At 38.0% G+C, this 20,568-nt stretch overlaps 1 protein-coding gene across 2 annotated transcripts in view; it reads right to left on the reverse strand.

The window, feature by feature from the left end:
* The window catches only part of IRAG2 (inositol 1,4,5-triphosphate receptor associated 2), an 84,927-nt gene that overhangs the window by 31,388 nt on the left and 32,971 nt on the right, over window positions 1-20,568 (reverse strand). The window contains exons 18-23 of one of the 2 annotated variants that reach the window (XM_070410533.1): window positions 13,338-13,452; window positions 12,719-12,881; window positions 4,898-4,959; window positions 3,736-3,813; window positions 2,488-2,584; window positions 652-799 (exon numbers count right to left, since the gene is read on the reverse strand). In XM_070410533.1, the coding sequence (XP_070266634.1) occupies window positions 652-799; window positions 2,488-2,584; window positions 3,736-3,813; window positions 4,898-4,959; window positions 12,719-12,881; window positions 13,338-13,452 (663 nt within the window). Of the gene's footprint in view, window positions 1-651; window positions 800-2,487; window positions 2,585-3,735; window positions 3,814-4,897; window positions 4,960-12,718; window positions 12,949-13,337; window positions 13,453-20,568 lie in introns of those variants that run through there. The other variant, XM_070410534.1, reaches the window with a different exon arrangement.

Below are 20,568 nucleotides of genomic sequence, written 5' to 3' on the forward strand. Positions count from 1 at the left end.
GTATAATGAAAGAGAGCTCCAACTGTCATTAGAGAGAGGTTACAAACTACAGAGAATCTAGCCAAAGATGAAAATGAAGAATTTGCAATTCAAAGCCCTGCTTCCTCACCCTTAATTCAGGAGAGAAATTTCACTGGGGTGGATAGTGCCCATAAACTCCACTGCCATTCCTGAGCTCTTCCTAGGGAAGGTCAGTCTGTTCACTGAGAAAGATAAGCGAGTGCAGATGAGCTTCAGAGGAGGGTGTGTGTGAGAACAGGGGTGGGTTCCCAAAGGCTTGAGAACCCTGAGTGCAAAGGAATAAATGTGTGATCAAAACCTAGCTAAGTGAACGTAGCAGTGCATAGTATATTTCCAAACACTGAGAAACATTTTAGGTAGCCTAATTTTTTGTGTATTACATTTCCAAGTGGATATTATGAAATTCAAAAGAACAAGAAAACTGCACTTCAAGAAAACCACAGAGTCATTTTGTTTTAAAACTGTCAATGTTCAAAAAGTTAGAGAGTTTATATGAGAAAAATTCCACAATAAAGATGTTATGATCTCAGGATATGAAAACCTAAATGATTAAAAGGTCAGGCAATAGGAACAGGCCACCCAAGAAGAGGAGAGTAGGTATATTTGGCATATTTTGCTCTTTTAACTTACTTGTGTGTTCTAGTCACATCCAAGGCACCATCCTCTATTTTTCCACATGTGGGCCTATCCCCTGGAGCATGGATTTGGTTAGCTATACATGAGAAAGGTGTCAGTGACGGTCTTGGAATCAGTGTAAGACTATCCAGATCCAAGGCATCTGTAGCAGAACAGACAAGAATAAAAACAAATTTACTTTTGGTTTAAACTAATATGTATATTTTCTTTATCTCTCTTGAGATGAGACCATTTCTGAAAAAGCAGAAGTCAATTCAATTCTATTAACACTTGAACATAACCCTTTCCTCCCTTGATGTCTCATTATATAGGGTAGAAATGCCAAGTGTTTGTTTGTTTTTTAAAGCAGGGGGGAAAGAGGTGGGGTGGGTTCAGAAAACCCTACTAAGCAACTAGGAGTGTGTGTGGGGCGGGGGGGGGGGGGGGGGGGGGGGCGGTTCAAGGATCTGCAGCCAGAGGGCAAAACCAGACAGCTGTCTGTTTTTGTAAATAAAGTTTTATTGAAACACGGTCACACCCATTCATTCAGTATTGTCCATGGCTGCTTGGGCGTACAACAGCAAAATTGAGTAGTTACTGCAGAAACCATATGGCCTGTGAAACCTAAAATATTTACTATGTGGCCCTTTACAGAAATAGTTTACTATCCCTAAAGAGAAAAGACACTGTGGTTGGAAACTTTCAGAGTAACACACAGTTTTTGTTTGTTTTAATGACTGTAGAAAATAGGGGGAAAATCTAGGCTTTGGAGTCAATCACACATTTTTAGTTCAAATACTGGCTCTGTCACATACCCATTGTGTGATCTTGGATATATAACTAAACCACACTGAGCTTCAGTTTACTTGCATATAAAGTGACACATGAGCTTAGGCTAATTAGTAACTCAATGCTTCTTATCTTTAAAATGGGAATTAAATTAGCATCTACCTCTTAGGGATGTGGTGAGACTTAAATCACTTAATAAATATGTGAAGAGCAGAGAACTGTGCCTGGCACATAGCAGTGCTGTCGTAGTTGTTGTGTCGCTGTTACCACTGAGTTAATGTTAGTAAAGTCACCTCTAGCACTAATCATTGTCTGACACCAAATGGCCATTCCACTGGTAGTGGCAGTAGTTTTCCTTTCTGTACTTGAGATGATCCACAAATCACTTCTTTTTCATTCTTTCTTATTTTGATAATCATCCTATTTTGTCATTTCCGAACCAGTCATTATCTTTTGCTTTAAACACATCCAGGTGGTGATGAGAGATGTCGCTACTTTGAGCATTTCCTAATCGAAAGCCTTTTTTCTTTAGCCTAACATTGAGTAGTAGTCCACAGTTTAACCCACTACCTGCTCCATACTTAGATTTTACTGTGTCACAATCCAACTCCTCTTTGTCCAAAATGACTTGTCCAGATTGGACTCTTGTTCAAGCACTTAGGAATTTGCATTCTTCTGGGCTTGCATTCTTCCTCATTCATTGTCCCAAATTGAAATAATTTTTCCACAAGTTTTACTTTTCCAAATGCAACCCATCTTTCAAGGCCTGGTTCAATTCTCATTTCTTTTATGCAGCCTTCTCTGAGCTCAGGTCTATCTCACCAATAATCTGTGAGCTATTTTAGGACTTAATCTCAATTATATATAATATGGGGCCTGGCATAGAGTAGGTGCTGAAACGTAAGTTCATAGAGTAGGTGCTGAAACATAAATTCAGGGATAAATACCCAAATATTCAGCAACTCTTTCTATACAAATAGAATTGTGATTATTTTCCTTTTAAAAATAACCCTACCCCAGCTCTATCTGATAAGGTCTGGGAGAGGGACTATCCAGGCTTACCCAGCAGGGGTGTGTACCAGCATGTATGTTTGAAGGTCAGGGGAGTCTTCTGTATTCTTGCTTCTTGACCACGATGTTGTTTATGGCCACACTGCTTCTGAAAAGAAAGTCAAGTAACATTAGCTATCTAAAGTGGTGTAACATAACATTTTATAATCTACTCTCTTCATCTCTAAAGGTAGAAAGAATATAACTGGTCTCAAATAACCCTGCAAGAGAGGTCAGGAAGAAAATTAATGATGCCAAGTAACAAAGCTTTCATGACTTTGATCAAAGAGTATACTCTATGCATAAAGTATAATTCTTATTAAAAACCACAGTTCCATAACTGAAGAGAATGATAACATAATCAGTTCTCTTGTCCTTTGAGACAGTTTTGATGGACCTGGGGATTATTATGCTAAGTGAAATAAGCGAGTCAGTGAAAGACAAATATCACATGATCTCACTCATATGAACAAAAAGGTCCAGAGACATGGAAGTATGCAACAGACTGACAGATCTCAGAGGGAAGGATGGGGGGAAGAGATTAACCAAAAAATTTATATGCATAGCCCAGGGACACGGACAGTAGTACAGTGAAGGCCTGGGATGGGTGGGAGCCAGGCAGAGGAGGGCAAAGCAGGGGGAAAAGGGGGACACCTATAATACCCTCAACAATAGAAATAAAATCTTCAAAATCACAGTTAAATAGTTTAACAGAATGTTAATATCATCAATTCCCAGTAATTGACACTTTCATATAAACAAAGGCTTTGATGAAAGAGTTATGGGTGCTCTAACCAGTTTGGTTCAGTGGATAGAGCGTCAGCCTGCAGACTCGAGGGTCCCAGGTTTGATTCCGGTCAAGGGCATGTACCTTGGTTGCAGGCACATCCCCAGTAGGGAGTGTGCAGGAGGCAGCTGATCGATGTTTCTCTCTCATCGATGTTTCTAACTCTCTATCCCTCTCCCTTCCTCTCTGTAAAAAATCAATAAAATATATTTTTAAATAAAAAAAAGGAGTTATGGGTGAGGGGCAAGCTTAGTCATATAATTCTTCACAATACTACAATAAAAATATTTAAACATCACCTTTTTTTTAGGGTCTACCAGGATTGTGTTCATGAACATGCTCAAGAAAATAAATAGGTTTCCATCTGCATATAGAGTTCTAGGTCTATTAATATATACTGGACTTAACTTTCTATTTTGGTGTAGAGTTGACTCACAATGGCACTTACACCGTTTCAAGAAGCTTAAACTTACCAGTTCTTGAAGACGTTCTTGAATTGTATCTGTGCAGGACAAAGGATCATAATGAGGAAATTCCTCGTCTAAACAGCTCTGTAAAGAGAAAATTGTGGAGTGCTGTCAAAGACAGAATGGTGAAAAAGAGTCAAAGATATAGAACATATTAGACTTAAGAGAAGATAATGCTACCTGAAGAGGGTGAAAATGACCAGTTCTTTATTGCGTGTTCTGCTTTAAGGGAACAAGTTTGTAATTGTTAACCTCTCATTGCTATTTTCCCCATTACTAAAGAAAGAAAGGCCAAAGGTCAGGAACAGGAAACTGACTGGTCATTGAAATCTTTAGGCAGAGGCCAAAGAAGCTTGTTGGGAGACATAACTCAGAATAGTAAAAATGGTACCAATAAAAATTATATAGCAATAAAATCATGGCCTTAGTCCAAGAGGTAGCTACATACTATCATAGTTACGTTATAATAGAAAACTTTACTGGTGTTCTTAAAATGATTAAAGCATATTTAGATAAGGAGGTTTTTTCCAGTTCAACTTATTGCAGAGGGCTTTTTAGGAACTCTGCCTAGCTTAATCTCCCACATGAATAAAACTTTTTTTTTCCTGCTTAACCAGATGTGCCTACATTATGGCCTGGAAACAGATACATGTGAATATCACCCTTCTCTCCTCCTTCCTCCAGTTCCTTATGTTCTTCATTTATGAACAAAAAAAAAAAAAAAAAAAAGAAATTCACCAAGTGTCATAAGGAAAAGAAATACATTAAACTCTCCCATGGATATCTTGAGATATCTAGACAGGAGTCGAAAGGTTAATTCAAACAGGAGAAAAAAGAGGCAGTAACCATCAAAGCCCATTCAAGTGTGTCAGAAAGGAGGTGCCTGAGACTGAAAACTGGCCTTTCCTAACAGATAATGAATTCTGAAATGCCTCCTCTTTGAAAAATGTAATGTCTCCAACAAGCCATTCATTAATATGAGCTCTTCCCTCTTGTTTTGCTAACCATTTTCAGTGCATAAGACGACAAAGTCCACCATTTTCTTCTAAGTTGGTTAGTTAAGTTTATGATTAAAATTACTGCCCATTATAAATTAGCTTTGGAACCTTACACAGTTTGGACATCATCCCCACACTAAACACATATTGCAGAGGTTTGTTTGTTTTACCTGGAACAGCAAGCCATGGAGTTGTCCTTGGATTAACTTCTTTCTTAGTGACTTGATTGTTGCTGTAAAGAGAATTCATAATCAGCTTAATATTTCATTTTCCTTTAATTTATTTCATAAACCTTTAACAGCTTTAAACTGGGGGCCGGAGGAAAGGCAAGAGAAAACTAGGACTTCTGAGAGTGGCATTCCCAACTGGCCACTGCGAAAACAAAGCAACAGAACAAGGCAGGTGGGAGCAGCAAAACCATTACCACCCTTAGGTATTTAAACTTGACCTTGATAGATGCAAGTGAATTGTCTTCTAGATGTGAGTCTTAGATTATTCAATCTTAAAATGGGAATACACCTTAGAGGTCAGTCAGTCCAACCCTACCAATATGGACATCCTCTACAATAAGCCTGCACGTGAGCTGTAAGGATGAGAGCCCTAGAAATAAGGCCTAGAATCCCAGAGTCCTACAAGCAGGTCTGAGATCATGCGAGCACTGATGCCCAGAGGACTGAAGTGATAACTGGTTTATTCTTGGAACTGAGATCAGACTCACAGTTCGATGCTGAATTCACTGTACTCTTCTGTGAAGTTAAAAATATGTGTCTGCTTAACTAAAATCTGCTTCCCAATAACTTCCAAATTCTCATCTCTAGAATAATGGAAATGGGAAAAAATACTATTTAACTCTTTGAACTACATAGTAACATATTACTTACATGGTACTCCACACTCTTTGGAGATATAGCCAAGAACCAGAAAACAGGCCCAATGCTTTTGAACAACCAAAATAGATGTTGATATCCATGCATTTTCTTCATGTGGGAATGCCTCGTACTTCCACTCAGAAAGTGGGCTCTGAATTTATATATAATTCTCACAAGCTGACTGTGTTCTCAGCCCACAGATGATTAAAAACAAAAATTAAACGAGGGTAGGAAGCTCTGCTAGATGGAGGACTATTAATAGCTGCCACTATTTTTTTTTTTTTCATCACTAACAGCCAAGAAAATTAACAGCAGCTACTCTGGTGTCCAAAACACATCTTAAACTAAATAAAAAATGTTTGATATCACAATCGCCTGAAGATATTCGGAGCCATGAAAACAATGCTAATATATAAAAATAAATACATAATCTAATTTAAATTCTTTTCAGAAAAAAAGCCTTTAAAATTTTTAATTATGTGGAAATTTACCCACGTAAAATTCTATTTTGTAAGAGTATTTTTTAAAAATAACTAATTTCTCAACTAAGCCTGAGATAGTGATATTAGCCCCACTAAGAAGAGAGTATATATTTTTAAAACTATCTCTCTATATAAAAAACTAAATGTCTGTCCTGCCCTCCGACCAGTAGCTATGATGAGCACTGACCACCAGCGGGCAGCTGCTCAACGCAGGAGCTGCCATGACACACACTGGCCATTTAAAAATAAACAGGACTGCAGACCTGGTGCCAACAAATCAACATTTGGCTTCCCCCAGGTGGGACACAGGCCCTGTCACCACTCTGGAGTAACACCCCACCAAATTGCAGCCAATGTTGCTGAGACCCATGGTGCAAAATGCTGCCCACAGCCCAGCCCAGCACAGAACAATCGCTGTGGGCGCCGGGTAATGACATCATGTAGCAACGCCCAGCTTCCTCTCCCTAGTGACTAGCCTCCTTGGAGTTTCTTTAGCCCAGGAACCTGACTTGCTTTATAGCCAGATGCAAACATTTTATAGTTCAACCAAATGTTTGTGAAGCATTTTCCCATGCCTTATCTCATTTGATTCTCACAGAAGTCCTGGAGTAGGTAGATAGGAGACTCAGTAAAATCCTATTTTCTTTTCATAAACAAGACAAGGGAGATTTAGAAAGTTTAGAAACTTGACCAGACTTAAAAGAAGTAAGAAATGGTGGACCTTGAAAATGGCTTCAGGTTTTCTCACTGTGCAGAATATAGTCAAACACTGCTACAGTTAAATAGTTTAATTTGCTTCATGTTGATATTTATTGCTGTGTTGCTGACAATTACCTAAAAGAGAAGTTGGGGTGCTTCACTGGGCTGGAAAAAGTTTAGCTAAATCAGAAAGCAGGTCTAATTAAGTAAGTCTATCTACATATATAAAAGGCTAAGTTGACTCATGCAAGCACGATATATATAAAGCTCTTGCTGGCGCCAATCACATGCATGTGTTTCGATCTGTCATTGTTGATTGTGAATTTGATTGACACTTCTATTATAGAGAAAGGGCGAATAGCGGTATTAAAATATTTCTTCTAATTACTTTCCTTTCAATGTGCACGAATCCATGCACTGGGACATTCATTTCTAACATATTTGAGTAATTTAAACTTGAAAAAAATTCTTAATACTTAGAACTTTAATAAATATTCAATTTTTTAAAATTCTCTGCATCAACTATATTAAGAAATAAGGTCCCATCCTCCTCTTGACCTACATCTAAGCAACAGCAACCAAACCTTTCAAAAGCGGCCAGGAACATTATGTTTCTGAAGGTTGTATATCTCCAAAACACTGTCTTTGAATTTCCAAATTTAACTTGTGTTTCAGAAGAAATAACAAGTTAGTATAAGACTGTCTAAATTGCCCATCTGCCTTCCTACGAGGAAATCTTGGGTTTTAGAAACAGTCCGTCTCCAAACATTCAAATTGTAAACCTTATTTCAACAGATGCTTTGTGCAATGTGTAGCAACTATTTCCATATGTTTCACAAGGCAAAACAAGCTGGTTTATGACCCTAATTTGCATTCACCTTTGCATTCTCCTTCATGTATCTGGAGCTGGACCTGCCATGTCTCTAGGACATTTAGGCTTCGCATGGAAGCAGGAAAAAAATGGGCACTGCATCCCCTGCTGTTGCCATCTGTGATGTAGGCTGGGAGCAGGTGTCTTGGATACATTGCCTTTGGAAGAAGCTGAGATAAAACAGTTTTCTAAATGACTGTGCAATGAGGCTTTCAGGCAAAGGCCTGCAATTAATTGACTGTTGAAAATCAAAACCATAATATTAGAGCTGAAATAATTTTAGCTATCAATTATGGTTGACTTTTAGGGAATAAGGACTTTTATAACAATATATGTTACGTCATGTTCAATAAAATTGTGCATTAAAAATACCAGGGTTCATTGAAAACTACAATGATTTACAAGACATATATCTGTCAAAGGACTTATATACGTTATGTAAAAAAAATCCTGCAACTGCAACACAATAACAAAAGGACAAATGTACTAATTTGAAAATGGGCAATGCCTAGCTGGTGTTGCTCAGTGGTTTAGTGTCAATCCATGCACCAAATAAATAGGTCACCGGTTCTATTCCCAGTCATGGCACATCCCCAGGTTGCAGGCTCCATCCCCAGTAGGGGGTGTGCAGGAGGCAGCTGATCAATGATTCTCTCTCATCATTGATGTTTCTATCTCTCTCCCTCTCCCTTCCTCTCTGCAATCAATAAAAATATATTTTTAAAAACACATATGTCCACACAAAGACCCATTCATGAATATTCATAGCATCTTTCTCTATAACAACCCAAAACTGTATATAATTTAGATGTCCACTAGGAAAAAAAAAATAACCAAATTATGGAATGTTCCTACAGAGACATACAACTAAGCCATGAAAAGGGCATACCGTTGGTAAATACAACACGGATAAATACTATGCTGTGGGAAAGCAGGCAGGCACATACGCAGTACATACTGTATAACTCAATTCCAGAATCGGCTGAACTAACCCGTCAGTGACAGAGATCAGATCGGTGGCTGCTCCTTGTGGTGGTGATGGCGGGAAGGGGGAGTGACCGGCAAGGGCACAGGAGAGCTCTCTGGGGCTATAGAAATTCTGTGTTTCCATGCGCATTTGTCAAATTGGTTGAACAGTAAAGTTAAGATCTGAACTTTTTGTGGTATGGTCATTATTCACCCATAAAAAATAATGTTAAAACTTTAACAAGAACAGAAATAGCAAGGTTGATGAGTTAGCATTAGGTAGAAACCAGAGCACTAACACACATAGTTATTGAGTTATTAGTACCTAGGAAGGTAACTTGGATCACTGAGACATGCATGTGAAAATGGCCAAAGGCTGCCTCGCAGGATACCAGATACTGTTGACCCTTGAAATGGCCTGGTGCTGGCGGGGGTGCCAATGAAATGCTGGTGGCAGTGGGTCTCTGAGGCAGGGCGGTCACAAAAGTGAGTGCAGGAGGTGGTACAGTCGGCCACAAGCCAGAGCCCCGCAAGGCAGGGGCAGCGCTTCTTCGGGGAGCGAGGCCCAGGAGCAGACACTTGTTTTTAATTTTCTTAAAAGACAGCAGAAAGGGCTCCTGCTGCCTGTCAGCAGCCAAGGGAGGTTATAGTTCTATTCCTTCCAACCAGATCTTATACCCAGGAAAATCGAAAATAAAACAATCTAACTCCCATAGTAAACTAATATGCCCTTATTCATCTGCCAATCATGATGAGGCAATTAATGTGACAGGAATATGCCCTAGCAGAACAGACGGCACCAAGTATGACCAAGCACTAGTTACTGTTTTGCATTTGTTATGTTACTTATAAATGAGCGACTGCTGCATTTTCTGGAAGAGGATACTGAGGCTCCAACAGGTAAAGTGATTTGCCCAACTCTCTCCAGTTTCTCCTTTGCAGGAATCAGAACACAGGTTTAACTTCAAATCCCATGCTCTTAATCATCAAGCTATACTGCCTCCTAGGTTACTTCATCCATACCAGCACCCTTCATTGGAGAAAATTTAGGCCCCCATCCCATTAGAGGTGTTGAGAGTTCTATACCTGACTTTGGTTTTCTCCTTGGCTCACATTTCAACACCTATCCTAAAATGTCTTTATCACCTGAATGCCCCTTTTTTGTCTCATTTCCCTCTTGTGTACTGACTGCTGAGGACATGGGGCTCTCACCTTGCATCCATCCGCAAAGTTGTAAGGCTGATGTCTGTCCCATATCTCATGACCTCCATGCTAAGAATAGCAAGCTAGAAGAGTTTCCAGTGAGATCCTCTAGATGAAAGCCTTCTCTAAACTATACCGTTCACACATAGACATTGTTCCAAAAAGGAGTTATGATAAACAGAACCTTCTCAGGCTCTCCCCCCAGTGAAATGTTCTTGGTTTCTAAAGGTAATTCCCTCATTGTCTATTAAATGAGTGACTCAATGATAATTTCATGGGAAAGAAAAAAAAGGATGAATAGTAAAGGGGTTATGGTTTAGATGAGGTCAATTAGTGTATGTTTCATGTATATTAGATTCACCCTAGTATGTTGAGTGCACACCCTAGATCTAAGATGTTTTTATTCCCTTTTTAAAGTAAACATCAGTTTACTCATATAGTATTGCCTTTGTAACAAGATGCTTAGGTACACACAAAGGCAAGAAGCAGCAGAAAACATACAAGTAACCGTTCAAGAAAGGTAGCCGTTCTAATGGCACCGCTCATGGAGGCAAGCACGTATGCGGGTTATGTCGCAAATCAATCCAGTCCTGGTGGCACATTGAAAAGCTGAACACTATTCTCCATTAAGCACTAAATTCTGAATTTCTAGTCAAATGGCATAAACAGCTTCCTAGTTCCAGTTTTTGACCACTGTCATTGACCTGAGCAGATGAACAAAACAACTGCATCCCACACCAATTGCTAGCGAGCCCTTCTTAGATGGAACATAGTTGCTTTAAATACTTAATGACTTTATTAAGCTAACCGGAAAGTTTCAGAAGAACCAATGGATTTCAATATTTGTATTTTCTGACCCAGAATTCAAATGTTGACTCAGAACTCCAACAGCATGTGGTGGCAGTGGTCATGGCAGGAGGTGCAAGGATGTTTGTGTGATCACCGTCTTACCTCAGTGACATTTAGTCAGCCTGTCTGGAAACTCTGCTCTATAGAACTTGTCAAAAATATCTGCTACCTATCCCTGACCGGTTTGGCCCAGTAGATAGAGCGTTGGCCTGCAGACTGAAGGGTCCGAGGTTTGACTCCAGTCAAGGGCATGTACCTTGGTTGCAGGCACATCCCCAGTAGGGGGTGTGCAGGAGGCAGCTGGTCAATGTTTCTAACTCTCTATCTCTCTCGCTAACTCTTTGTAAAAAAAAAAAAAAATCAATAAAAATATGTTTTTAAAAAAATAACTGCTACCTACATTTCCCTCTTCTTGCAAAGGTTGATTTTTTAAAAGAATTATTAGGAAGATCTTCAGAAACAAATGGTTGTAAGAGTACAATCTTGACACATTTGCCTCCTTTATGTAGCAAAAAATACCATTAAGTAGAAGAGTTCCTAAAGCCAAGCAGGTTGTGAGCACCTAGGGACAGAAAGGAGTCATCCACCCTACTTTATCCACCCAAAAGAAAATGCATGCATTCAACCCAGAGCAGTTGGGTTTAATATTTTAATAATTTTAATAATATTTGGACCAATTATCTCCTGAGGATAAACTGGGAAGACAGTAGCAAGTTCATAATATCAGAAATGTATATTTTGAGATAAGTTACAAAAGTTGACTGCAAAGAAGAAATCATGGGGGTTTGGGAGAAGTGATAAATTCTTAGTTTTATAAAATATGGGGGGGGCTGTGTATAGTATTGATTTAATCAAAAGATAAATATAACTGCACCAAAAGATTAGTCCTCTTAGCATAGTGTCCAAAGCAAACACACCATAAACCAAATTTGGTTATTATTCATGCCTCAACCTGAACACTTCTAGTCCTAAAGGGAACTTCTCTGAGGCCCTCTGGGCAATATTAAAATAACACACAGATTGTGTCATTCAAAGCAAGCCTTACATTGTGTGACAGAGTGAAAAACGTAACCCAATACTTAGAGTTATTAAAAGCTAGCAAGTTCTCCAAGTTTAAGAAGAATAATAAAATGTTGCATAACCACTGCTACTTTAAAACTAGCCAGTTCCTTTAAACTCTTAGATAGCTTTCTCAGATAACAATAGAAAGGGTACAAGAAATCCAAAATAAACACATCGAGAAGTTCCATCTCTAGCTTGCCTTAAGCTTATAGTTTATTGTTTATTATCCACACCAACAGCTTCCTATAAAAAGAACATTTATACTTAGAACAAGAAGCTGGCTGAACAAAGTCAGTTGTCTGATAAATGGTCAAATAAATAAGCTTTATATGTTTATGGTGGTGTTGTTGTTGTTTTTTACATTTTTAGAATAAAATAAACTTATACATAATCTGACATCTGTAATTTGACAGTTGTCTTCTCACCTAAACCTTAGTAAACACTTACCCACTTTTAGGTAATGTAGAAAAACGAAAAAAAAAAATTCTAACTTGTAAAGCAAAAATATATATGTAAAGAACACATATTTAATATTTTGACACACATTAAATTCATAAGCATTTTGTCCAACCCTAAAATAACTGCTTAAAAGAAAACAGGGAGGAAGGGTCTTTTCTACCACAAGATGGGTCCAAACTAGCTAATAAAATCAGGGCAGAATCCACAAACAATTTGCAGGCTCAAATAGCCCAGATGAACAAGATTTTTCCCCCTTGTTTACTGTTTCAGATATTGAGACGTTTTATTTAATTTTTAAAGCATTAACAGTCTCAGACAAGTTTAGCAACCGAAAGGAAAGCCAGTGGTTAAAGCAATCTACCTAGCTACTAGGCAAATGCCTCTGAACGCCCACAGTACGCCTTCTGGAACCATTTCATTGTCATAACTGTCTCACTAATACAGCAGCTGTAATCTCTACAAATGGCTGCAGTCCTTTCACCCCACCTCAGAGGGGACGAAACTGGGCCGTAACAAATATTTGCTACTCACTTTTCAGTTTCCTTGTCTTCTGCTCGAGGGCCTGGCAAGTGTTCACTAACTTGGTATTTATAGCCTGGAGACTCAGTTGTCCTGAAATTGCTTCCTCTGATTGATGCAGCAACGACTTCGCCTTTTCCCTGGCAGAGTGGGCTGTGCCCTCTCGGTCCTCAACCTGGAGACATACAGTTAATACTGGATTTTCACAGTGTGTCCCGGAAAGAAAGCCATTGAGCGCACACTCTTATGCACAGGAAACTGCAAATGTGCTTTTGTTCTCAGGGAAGTGATAAGCCTCCACTGAACTTCTGCAATTCTGTGTTTGCATGGGCTTCGTGTGCCCCAGCTCTATCCACAGCCCTAACAGTCCTGATATGTCAAGTTGCCTCTTTCTGCAGAGCTGCCTCCTTTCGCAGCAGACTGTTGACACCGCCTCTTTTACAACGCCCCCTTTACTTCCTCCGCACACTGCTAGTCTCCAGGGACTGAACTTCACAGTTCCTCTTTGGGTTTTTTTTTTTTTCTTTCTTTCTTTCTTTCTGTTGTTGTTCCTTCTCCATTTTTATCTCATGGTTTTAAGGACATCTGAGGAGGCTTCCTCTAAATATAATATAGTCAAAGGCCGCCCTACCTGCTCCTCTGCATCCTCTAGCCGTTGACTGGCTTCTTGGACCTTCTTCCTAAGGATGGCTTCCTGGTTGACAGCATCTTCTTGCAGTTGTTTAATGGCTTCTAGTTGTTTCTGCCTGGAGTTTAAAAAAAAAAAAAAAGTCCAAACCACAAGCTGTCAGTGACATTTCAACTAAGAGTCACCCCTGGGAAGTTGTGACAAATTCAGACTTCATACATTTCCTCAGAGATCAGAGGAAAGAGTGAAAGTGTTTACTTCATACAAGTGCTTCTCCAATATAGAATTTAAATTAAAGCCATCGTCTTGATCACTTAGCCTGATGTCCTCACTTTACAGATCAGGATGTGTAGTTTCCTATTTTACAGTAGAATATTCAGTTCCCCACAGGCTGCATTCATAGCACTTTGCATCGGTGGCCAACTGCTTGCAGTGGTTCTCAACCTTCTGGCCCTTTAAATACAGTTCCTCATGTTGTGACCCAACCATAAAATTATTTTCGTTGCTACTTCATAACTGTAATGTTGCTTCTGTTATGAATGGTAATGTAAATATCTGATATGCAGGATGGTCTTAGGCGACCCCTGTGAAACGGTCGTTCGACCGCCAAAGGGGTCATGACCCACAGGTTGAGAATCGCTGGCTTAGAGGATGGAGCTACAAGGAGGTCACAGTAGCAGGTGCAATATTGACACAGCACAGCTAGCTTTTGCAGAAAATAAAATAGAATGAGTGAGGGAGGAAAAAGAGAAGAAATAGAAACTTTATTTCATGACCTTAGCCTTTCTCCTTAAAAGTTGCCAATCATGGTAGAAATGTGTGTCATGAGGACAGGAAGGGCGCTCCCAAGCTCACACGAAAGCCAGCTGTTAGAATTTCCCCTGCAGTCTTTTCTTTCTGAAGACCTTCCCCTCCCTTTCTTCCTCACCCCAATCTCTTAATGTTGTTATGTCACCTCTCTTTCGGATCTGACCTTAATTCTCAAAATACGTCAAAATGCACCTACTCTGATAACAGGGGAGATTATTTGAAGTATGCTATGTATCAATATATCAGTGACTATCTGGAAACAACTTGACCTGAATAAGGATCTTAGCTCAAAGAGATGACAAACTTTGGGAGTTTCAAAGCGGGGAGGGAAACATTGTCAAGTTTAGGCCGTTTGTGTGCCTCCTCAAATGTTAACACACAGAATCCCATTGTGCGTTGTCATAAATCCTGCCCTGATTACAAAAAGGACCACACAAAAGACAAGGATGGGTAAGAATGCTTTACCATTATAGTGAACCAGCAAACAAAACCCTAAACAAATTAAAACCATCTGAACACATATTCTACTAAGATTGTACAATAGCTTATAGTCAGAGCTTTCTTTTCTTAAATCATGGTGAGAACATTTAACATGAGATTTACCCTCAAAACACAGTTTTAAATATATAACACAGAGTTAACTATATGCACAATGTTATACAGAAGATCCCTACAACTTTCTCATCCTATGTAACTAAAACTATATCATTGAAGAATTGCAACTCCCATTTCTTCCTCCCCTAACCCCTGGAAACCACCATTCTACTCTCTGCTTCTATTGGTTTGATAATTTTTAACACCTCATTTAAGTGTAATCATGCAGTTTGTCCTTGTGTAACTGATTTATTTCACTTGGCAAAAGGTCCTCAAGATTCATCCATGTTGTCGCATGTGGCAAAATGTCCTTTTCTAAGGTTGAATATTATTTCTATACTGCATTACTTTATTCATTCACCCACTGATGAACATTTAGGCTGTTTTCACACCTTATTCTGGATAATGCCGCAATGAACAGGAGTGTGCAAGTATCTCTTCGAGATTCTGCTTTGACTTTTTTTGGATATATACCCAGAAGTGTGATTGCTAGATCATATGGCAGTTCTATTTAAAATTTTTTGAGGATGCCGAAAACGGTTTGGCTCAGTGGATAGAGCGTCAGCCTGCGGACTGAAAGGTCCCAGGTTCGATTCCAGTCAAGGGCATGTACCTGGGTTGCGGGCACATCCCCAGTGGGAGATGTGCAGGAGGCAGCTGATCAATGTTTCTCTCTCATCGATGTTTCTCTATCTCTCTCCCTTCCTCTCTGTAAAAAATCAATAAAATATATTTAAAAAATAAAAATAAAAATAAATAAATAAAATTTTTTGAGGAACCTCTATACTGTTTTCCGTAGCAGTCGCACCATTTTATATTCCCATGAACAGTATACAGAGTTTCAATTTCTCTACATCCTTGTCAACACTTGGTATTTTTTTGGATTTTTTTTTTAATGGCAGTCTTCCTAACAGGTGCGATTCATTCATCATTGTAAATGACTCATTGTGGTTTTTATTTGCATCTCCCTGATGATCGGAGATTTTGAGCATTTTTTTTCATATACCTGTTGGCCAATTGTGTATCTTTTTTGTTTGTTTTTTTGAAAAATGGCTATTTAAGTACTCTGATCATTTCTTTTCCCCAACTACACATTTTTTAATTCCCATCCCCCAGCCCCCATTTTGGCAATGATCAACTTATTCTCCATATCTATGGTTCTGTTTGTATTTTGTTTTATTAATTTGGTTTGTTTTTATAGATTCCGCTTATAAGTGAAATCATATAATATTTGTCTTTCTTTGACTTATTTAACTTAGCATAATACCCTCTAGGTCCATCCACATTGTCAATAATGGCAAGGATATTCATATATAAAATAATATTCCTATGTACATTCAAATATTTTATATATATATATATATATATATATATATATATATATATATCACCTCTTCTTTATCCATTCATCTATTGATTGACACCCATGTTCCTTCCATATCTTAGCTAATACTAGTAATGCTGCAATGAACATAGGGGTAAATATATCTTTTTGAATTAGTGTGTTTTTTGTGCATGTGTTTTTGTTTTTAATAAATACCCAGAAGTGGAATTGCTGGATCATAAGGCAGCACCCCTTTTAATTTTTTGAGGAATCTCCATAGTATTTCCTATAGTGGCTACACTAATTTACAATCCCACCAATAGTGCACAAGGGTCCCCTTTTCTCCACATCCTCTCCAGCACCTGTTCTTTGTTGATTTATTGATGATTGCCAATCTGACAGATGTGAGGTGATATCTCATTGTGGTTTTAACTTGTATCTCTCAAATGATTAGTGACATTGAGCACCTTTTCATATGTCTATGGGCTATGTCCTCTTTGAAGAAATGTCTATTCAGGTCCTCTGCCAATTTTCAAACTGGGTTATTTAGTGTTTTTGTTTGTTTGTTATTGAATTGTAGAACTTCCTCATGTATTTTGAATATTAACCCCTTATCAGATATATGGTTTGGAATATTTCCTCTCATTTCATAGGTTACCTTTTCACTCTGTGAATTCCTTTGCTGTGAAGAAGCTTTTTTAGTCTGATATAGATCGACTTGTCTATTTTTTTCTGTTGTTGCCTGTGCTTTTTGGTGTCCTATCCAAGAAATCATTGCCAAGACCAATGTCATGAAGCTTTCCCGCCCCCACCCCCCACCAAGATTTTCTTCTAGGAGTTTTACAATTTTAGGCTTTATGTTTAAGTCTTCACTCCATTTTGAGTTGATTTTTATAGATGGTATATAATAAGGGATCAAATTCATTCTTTAGCATGTGGATATCCAATTTTTCCAACACCATTTGTTGAAAAGACTATTGTTTTTCATTGTGTATACTTGGCACACTAGTCAGAGATCAGGTGACCAAATAAGCATGGATTGCTTCATTCTCTTCTCTTGGTCTCTATGCCTGTCTTTAGACCAGTACCATACTGTTTGGATTACTGTAGTTTTATGGTATATTTTGAACCAGGAAGTGTGATACTTTCAGATTTGTTTTTTCTCAAGATTGTTTTGACTATTTCAGGTGCTTTGTGGTTCCATATGAACATTAGGATTGTTTTCCTCTATTACTGTAAAAAATGCCATTAGGATTGCCCTAACTGGTTTTGCTCAGTGGATAGAGTGTTGGCCGATGGACTGAAGGGTCCCAGGTTTGATTCCAGTCAAGGGCATGTACCTTGGTTGTGGGCTCTCATTGATATTTCTAACTCTCTATCCCTCTACTGCTCCCTCCCTCTCTGTTAAAAAAAAAATCAATAAAATATATATGTTTTAAAATGCCATTAGGATTTTGATAGGGATTACATTAAATATGTAGGTTGCTTTGGATAGTATGAATATTTTAACATTATTAAGTCTTCCAATCCATGAACATATGATGTATTTCCATTTATTTACATTTTGATTTCTTTCAGCAATGTTTTGTAGTTTTCAGTATACAAGTCTTTACCTCATTTGTTAAGTTTATTCCTAAGTATTTTATTTATTTAGATGCTATATTAAATGGGATTGTTTTTTCAGGTTTCTTTTCAGCTATTTTATTAATAGTTTTATAGAAATGTAACTGATTTTTGTATGTTCATTTTGTATGATATAAAATTAAATTTGTTTATTAGTTTTAACAGTTTTTTTGGAGTCTTTTGGGTTTTCTATATGTAAAACCATGTTATCTTCAAACAGAGATGACTTTACTTCTTCCTTTCCAATGTGGATGCCTTTGTCTTGTCTAATTGCTCTAGTACCATGTTGCATGGAAGAGGTGAGAGTGGGCATGCCTACCTGCCTGCCTTATTTCTGAACTTAGAGGAAAAGCTTTCGGTTTTTCACCATTGAGTATGATGTTAGCTGTGGGTTTTTCGTAGATAGCCTTTATGATGTTGAGGTAGTTTCCTTCTATCTCTAGTTTTTTGAATACGTAGTTTTATTATGAAAGAGTGTTGAATCTTGTTAAGTGGTGTTTTTTTTTGGAATCAATTTAGGTGCTCTTGTGATATTTATTCTTCATTCTGTTAATGTGCTGTATCACATTAATTTATTTGTGTATGTTGAGTCATTCTTGCATCAAAGGGATAAATTTCACTTGATCGTGATATATAATCATCTTTTTAATGTGCTGTTGAAATTGGTTTGCCAGTATTTTGTTGAGGATTTTTACATATATATTCATCAGGGATATTGGTCTGTAGTGGTGTGTGTGTGTGTGTGTGTGTGTGTGTGTACAGTGTTTTTGGTGTCAGGATAATACTGGCCTCATAAAATAAATCGGTAAGTTGTCCCTCCTCTTCAGTTTTTTGAAAGAGCGTCAAAAATTTGCGTTAATCTTCTTTAAATGTTTAATAGATTCACCAGTGAAGACAACTGGTCCTGGGCTTTTCTTTGTTGGGAGGTTTCTGAATATTGTTTTAGCCACTTTACTAGTTATTGGTCTGTTCAGATATTCTGTTTCTTCTTGATTCAGTCTTGGTTAAGTTGTATGTTTCTAGGAACTTATTTATTTCTTCAAGGTTATCCAATTTGTTGGTGTATGATTGTTCATAGTAGTCTTTTATGATAGTTTCCCCTACTATAGCATCAGTTGTAATGTCTCCTCTTCCATTTCAGATTTTACTTATTGGAGTATTCTCTTTTTCTAAGTCTAGCTAAATATTTGTTAATTTTGTTTATCTTTTTTTTTCAAAAACCAACTATTAATTTTATTGATTTTTTAAGATTTTTTTCCTATTTTGTTTACTTCTGTTCTAATTTTTATTATTTCCTTCCTTGTGCTAAATTTAAACTTTGTGTTTTTTTTTCTAGTTCTTTGAGAAATGATCTAAGCTCTCAAGAGTCCACTATCATCTGAATGAAAGCAAAATGACTCTGAGGACCAACAGAAATACATACTTAATAATATTAAATTTTTAATAACTTGTATGTGTATGCATATATAAGATAATACATTTTATGTACTTTATAAGTCATAATAATCTTAGAAATAGCTTTTAAAAATTAGATAGAACCATCTGTTAAAAACATTTAACAGCCGGTCATTATGGCTCAGTGGTTGAGCATCGACCCATGAACCAATAGGTCACTGGTTCTATTCCCAGTCAGGGCACATGCGCGGGTTGCAGGCTTGGTCCCCAGTAGGGGGAGTGCAGGAGGCAGCCAATCAATGGTGTCTCTCATCACTGATGTTTCTAGCTTTTTATCCCTCTTCCTTCCTCTCTCCCCTAAAATCAGTAAAAACCTTAAAAAAAAGAATTGTTTATAGCATTAAAAAAATGTAACAGCTGTTGAACCACTGAAGATTTTTCTTTTATTGAGATTATTATCACAGTAAGAGGTAAATATTAGCTTTCAGTGTATATTTTTAAATTCAGCAACTCTCCTTGCTAACATGTTAACACTACATCTTGATTACTACTCCTGCCAAGTCTGAGTCTCCCCCAGACTCAGGCATCCAAAATAGATTTTAGTTTCAGACCACAAACCTCTAAGTCAAGGGTGCCTCTTCTCTTTCTTGCATTCCCACAACTAATTCACTAGCATGTCAGATATGATCCATCCTCAAAACATAGTTTGAATTCAACCATTCCTTACCACTTTTACAGCAATCACCCTGGCTCATGTTACATCTGTCACCTGGACTACTGCAATAGTTCTTAACTCAATGTTTTTGTCTTGCTTTTTTACCATGACCCAGTAAATATAAATAGTTTATATTTCAAGCAATTACACGTACACACACACACACACACTCACAGCTGAAACAAAAATGTTATGAAACATTACTTACTCTTACTATATGTAATACACTCTGACATTTCATATATATTTTTTAATGGGTCATAATCCAGTAAGTTGATTTCAGGATCTTTAACTGGCAATCTATTATTGAAAAAGCTCATCTCACTAGTCCACTGCTTTAAACCTTGCCCTCTATAGATAATTTTCTACCCAGCAGCCAGAATAATCTTTCAAAACTTTTCTGCTTATAACCCTATGATGGCTTCCCATCCACTCAGAATAAAATCCCCACTCCTAAACGTGAACTGAAAGGCTGTGGACCTGACCCCTGACTGTCTCTCTGGCCTCATCTCCACCGCTGCTCAGAACTCACTCCACCCCAGTCATGCTGGCCTCTCACCGATGCTCAAACATACCAATCTCATTACAACCACAAGGCCTTTGCACTAGTTAGTTCCTCTGGCTCAAATTCTGTGAGATCATTACATAGCTCACTCTCTCATTTCACTCAGCTATCCACTCAATTGATCACTCCCCAGACAGGGTTTTCCTGGCCATTTTTCTAAAATTAGTTTATCCTGACCCTGTCATTCTTGGTCTTCGTATCCTGCTTT

This window comes from Myotis yumanensis, unplaced genomic scaffold (genome assembly GCF_028538775.1).
Source record: "Myotis yumanensis isolate MYYU_CA2020_CCGP unplaced genomic scaffold, mMyoYum1.0.hap1 SCAF_3, whole genome shotgun sequence".
Classification (NCBI taxonomy): Eukaryota; Metazoa; Chordata; class Mammalia; order Chiroptera; family Vespertilionidae; genus Myotis; species Myotis yumanensis.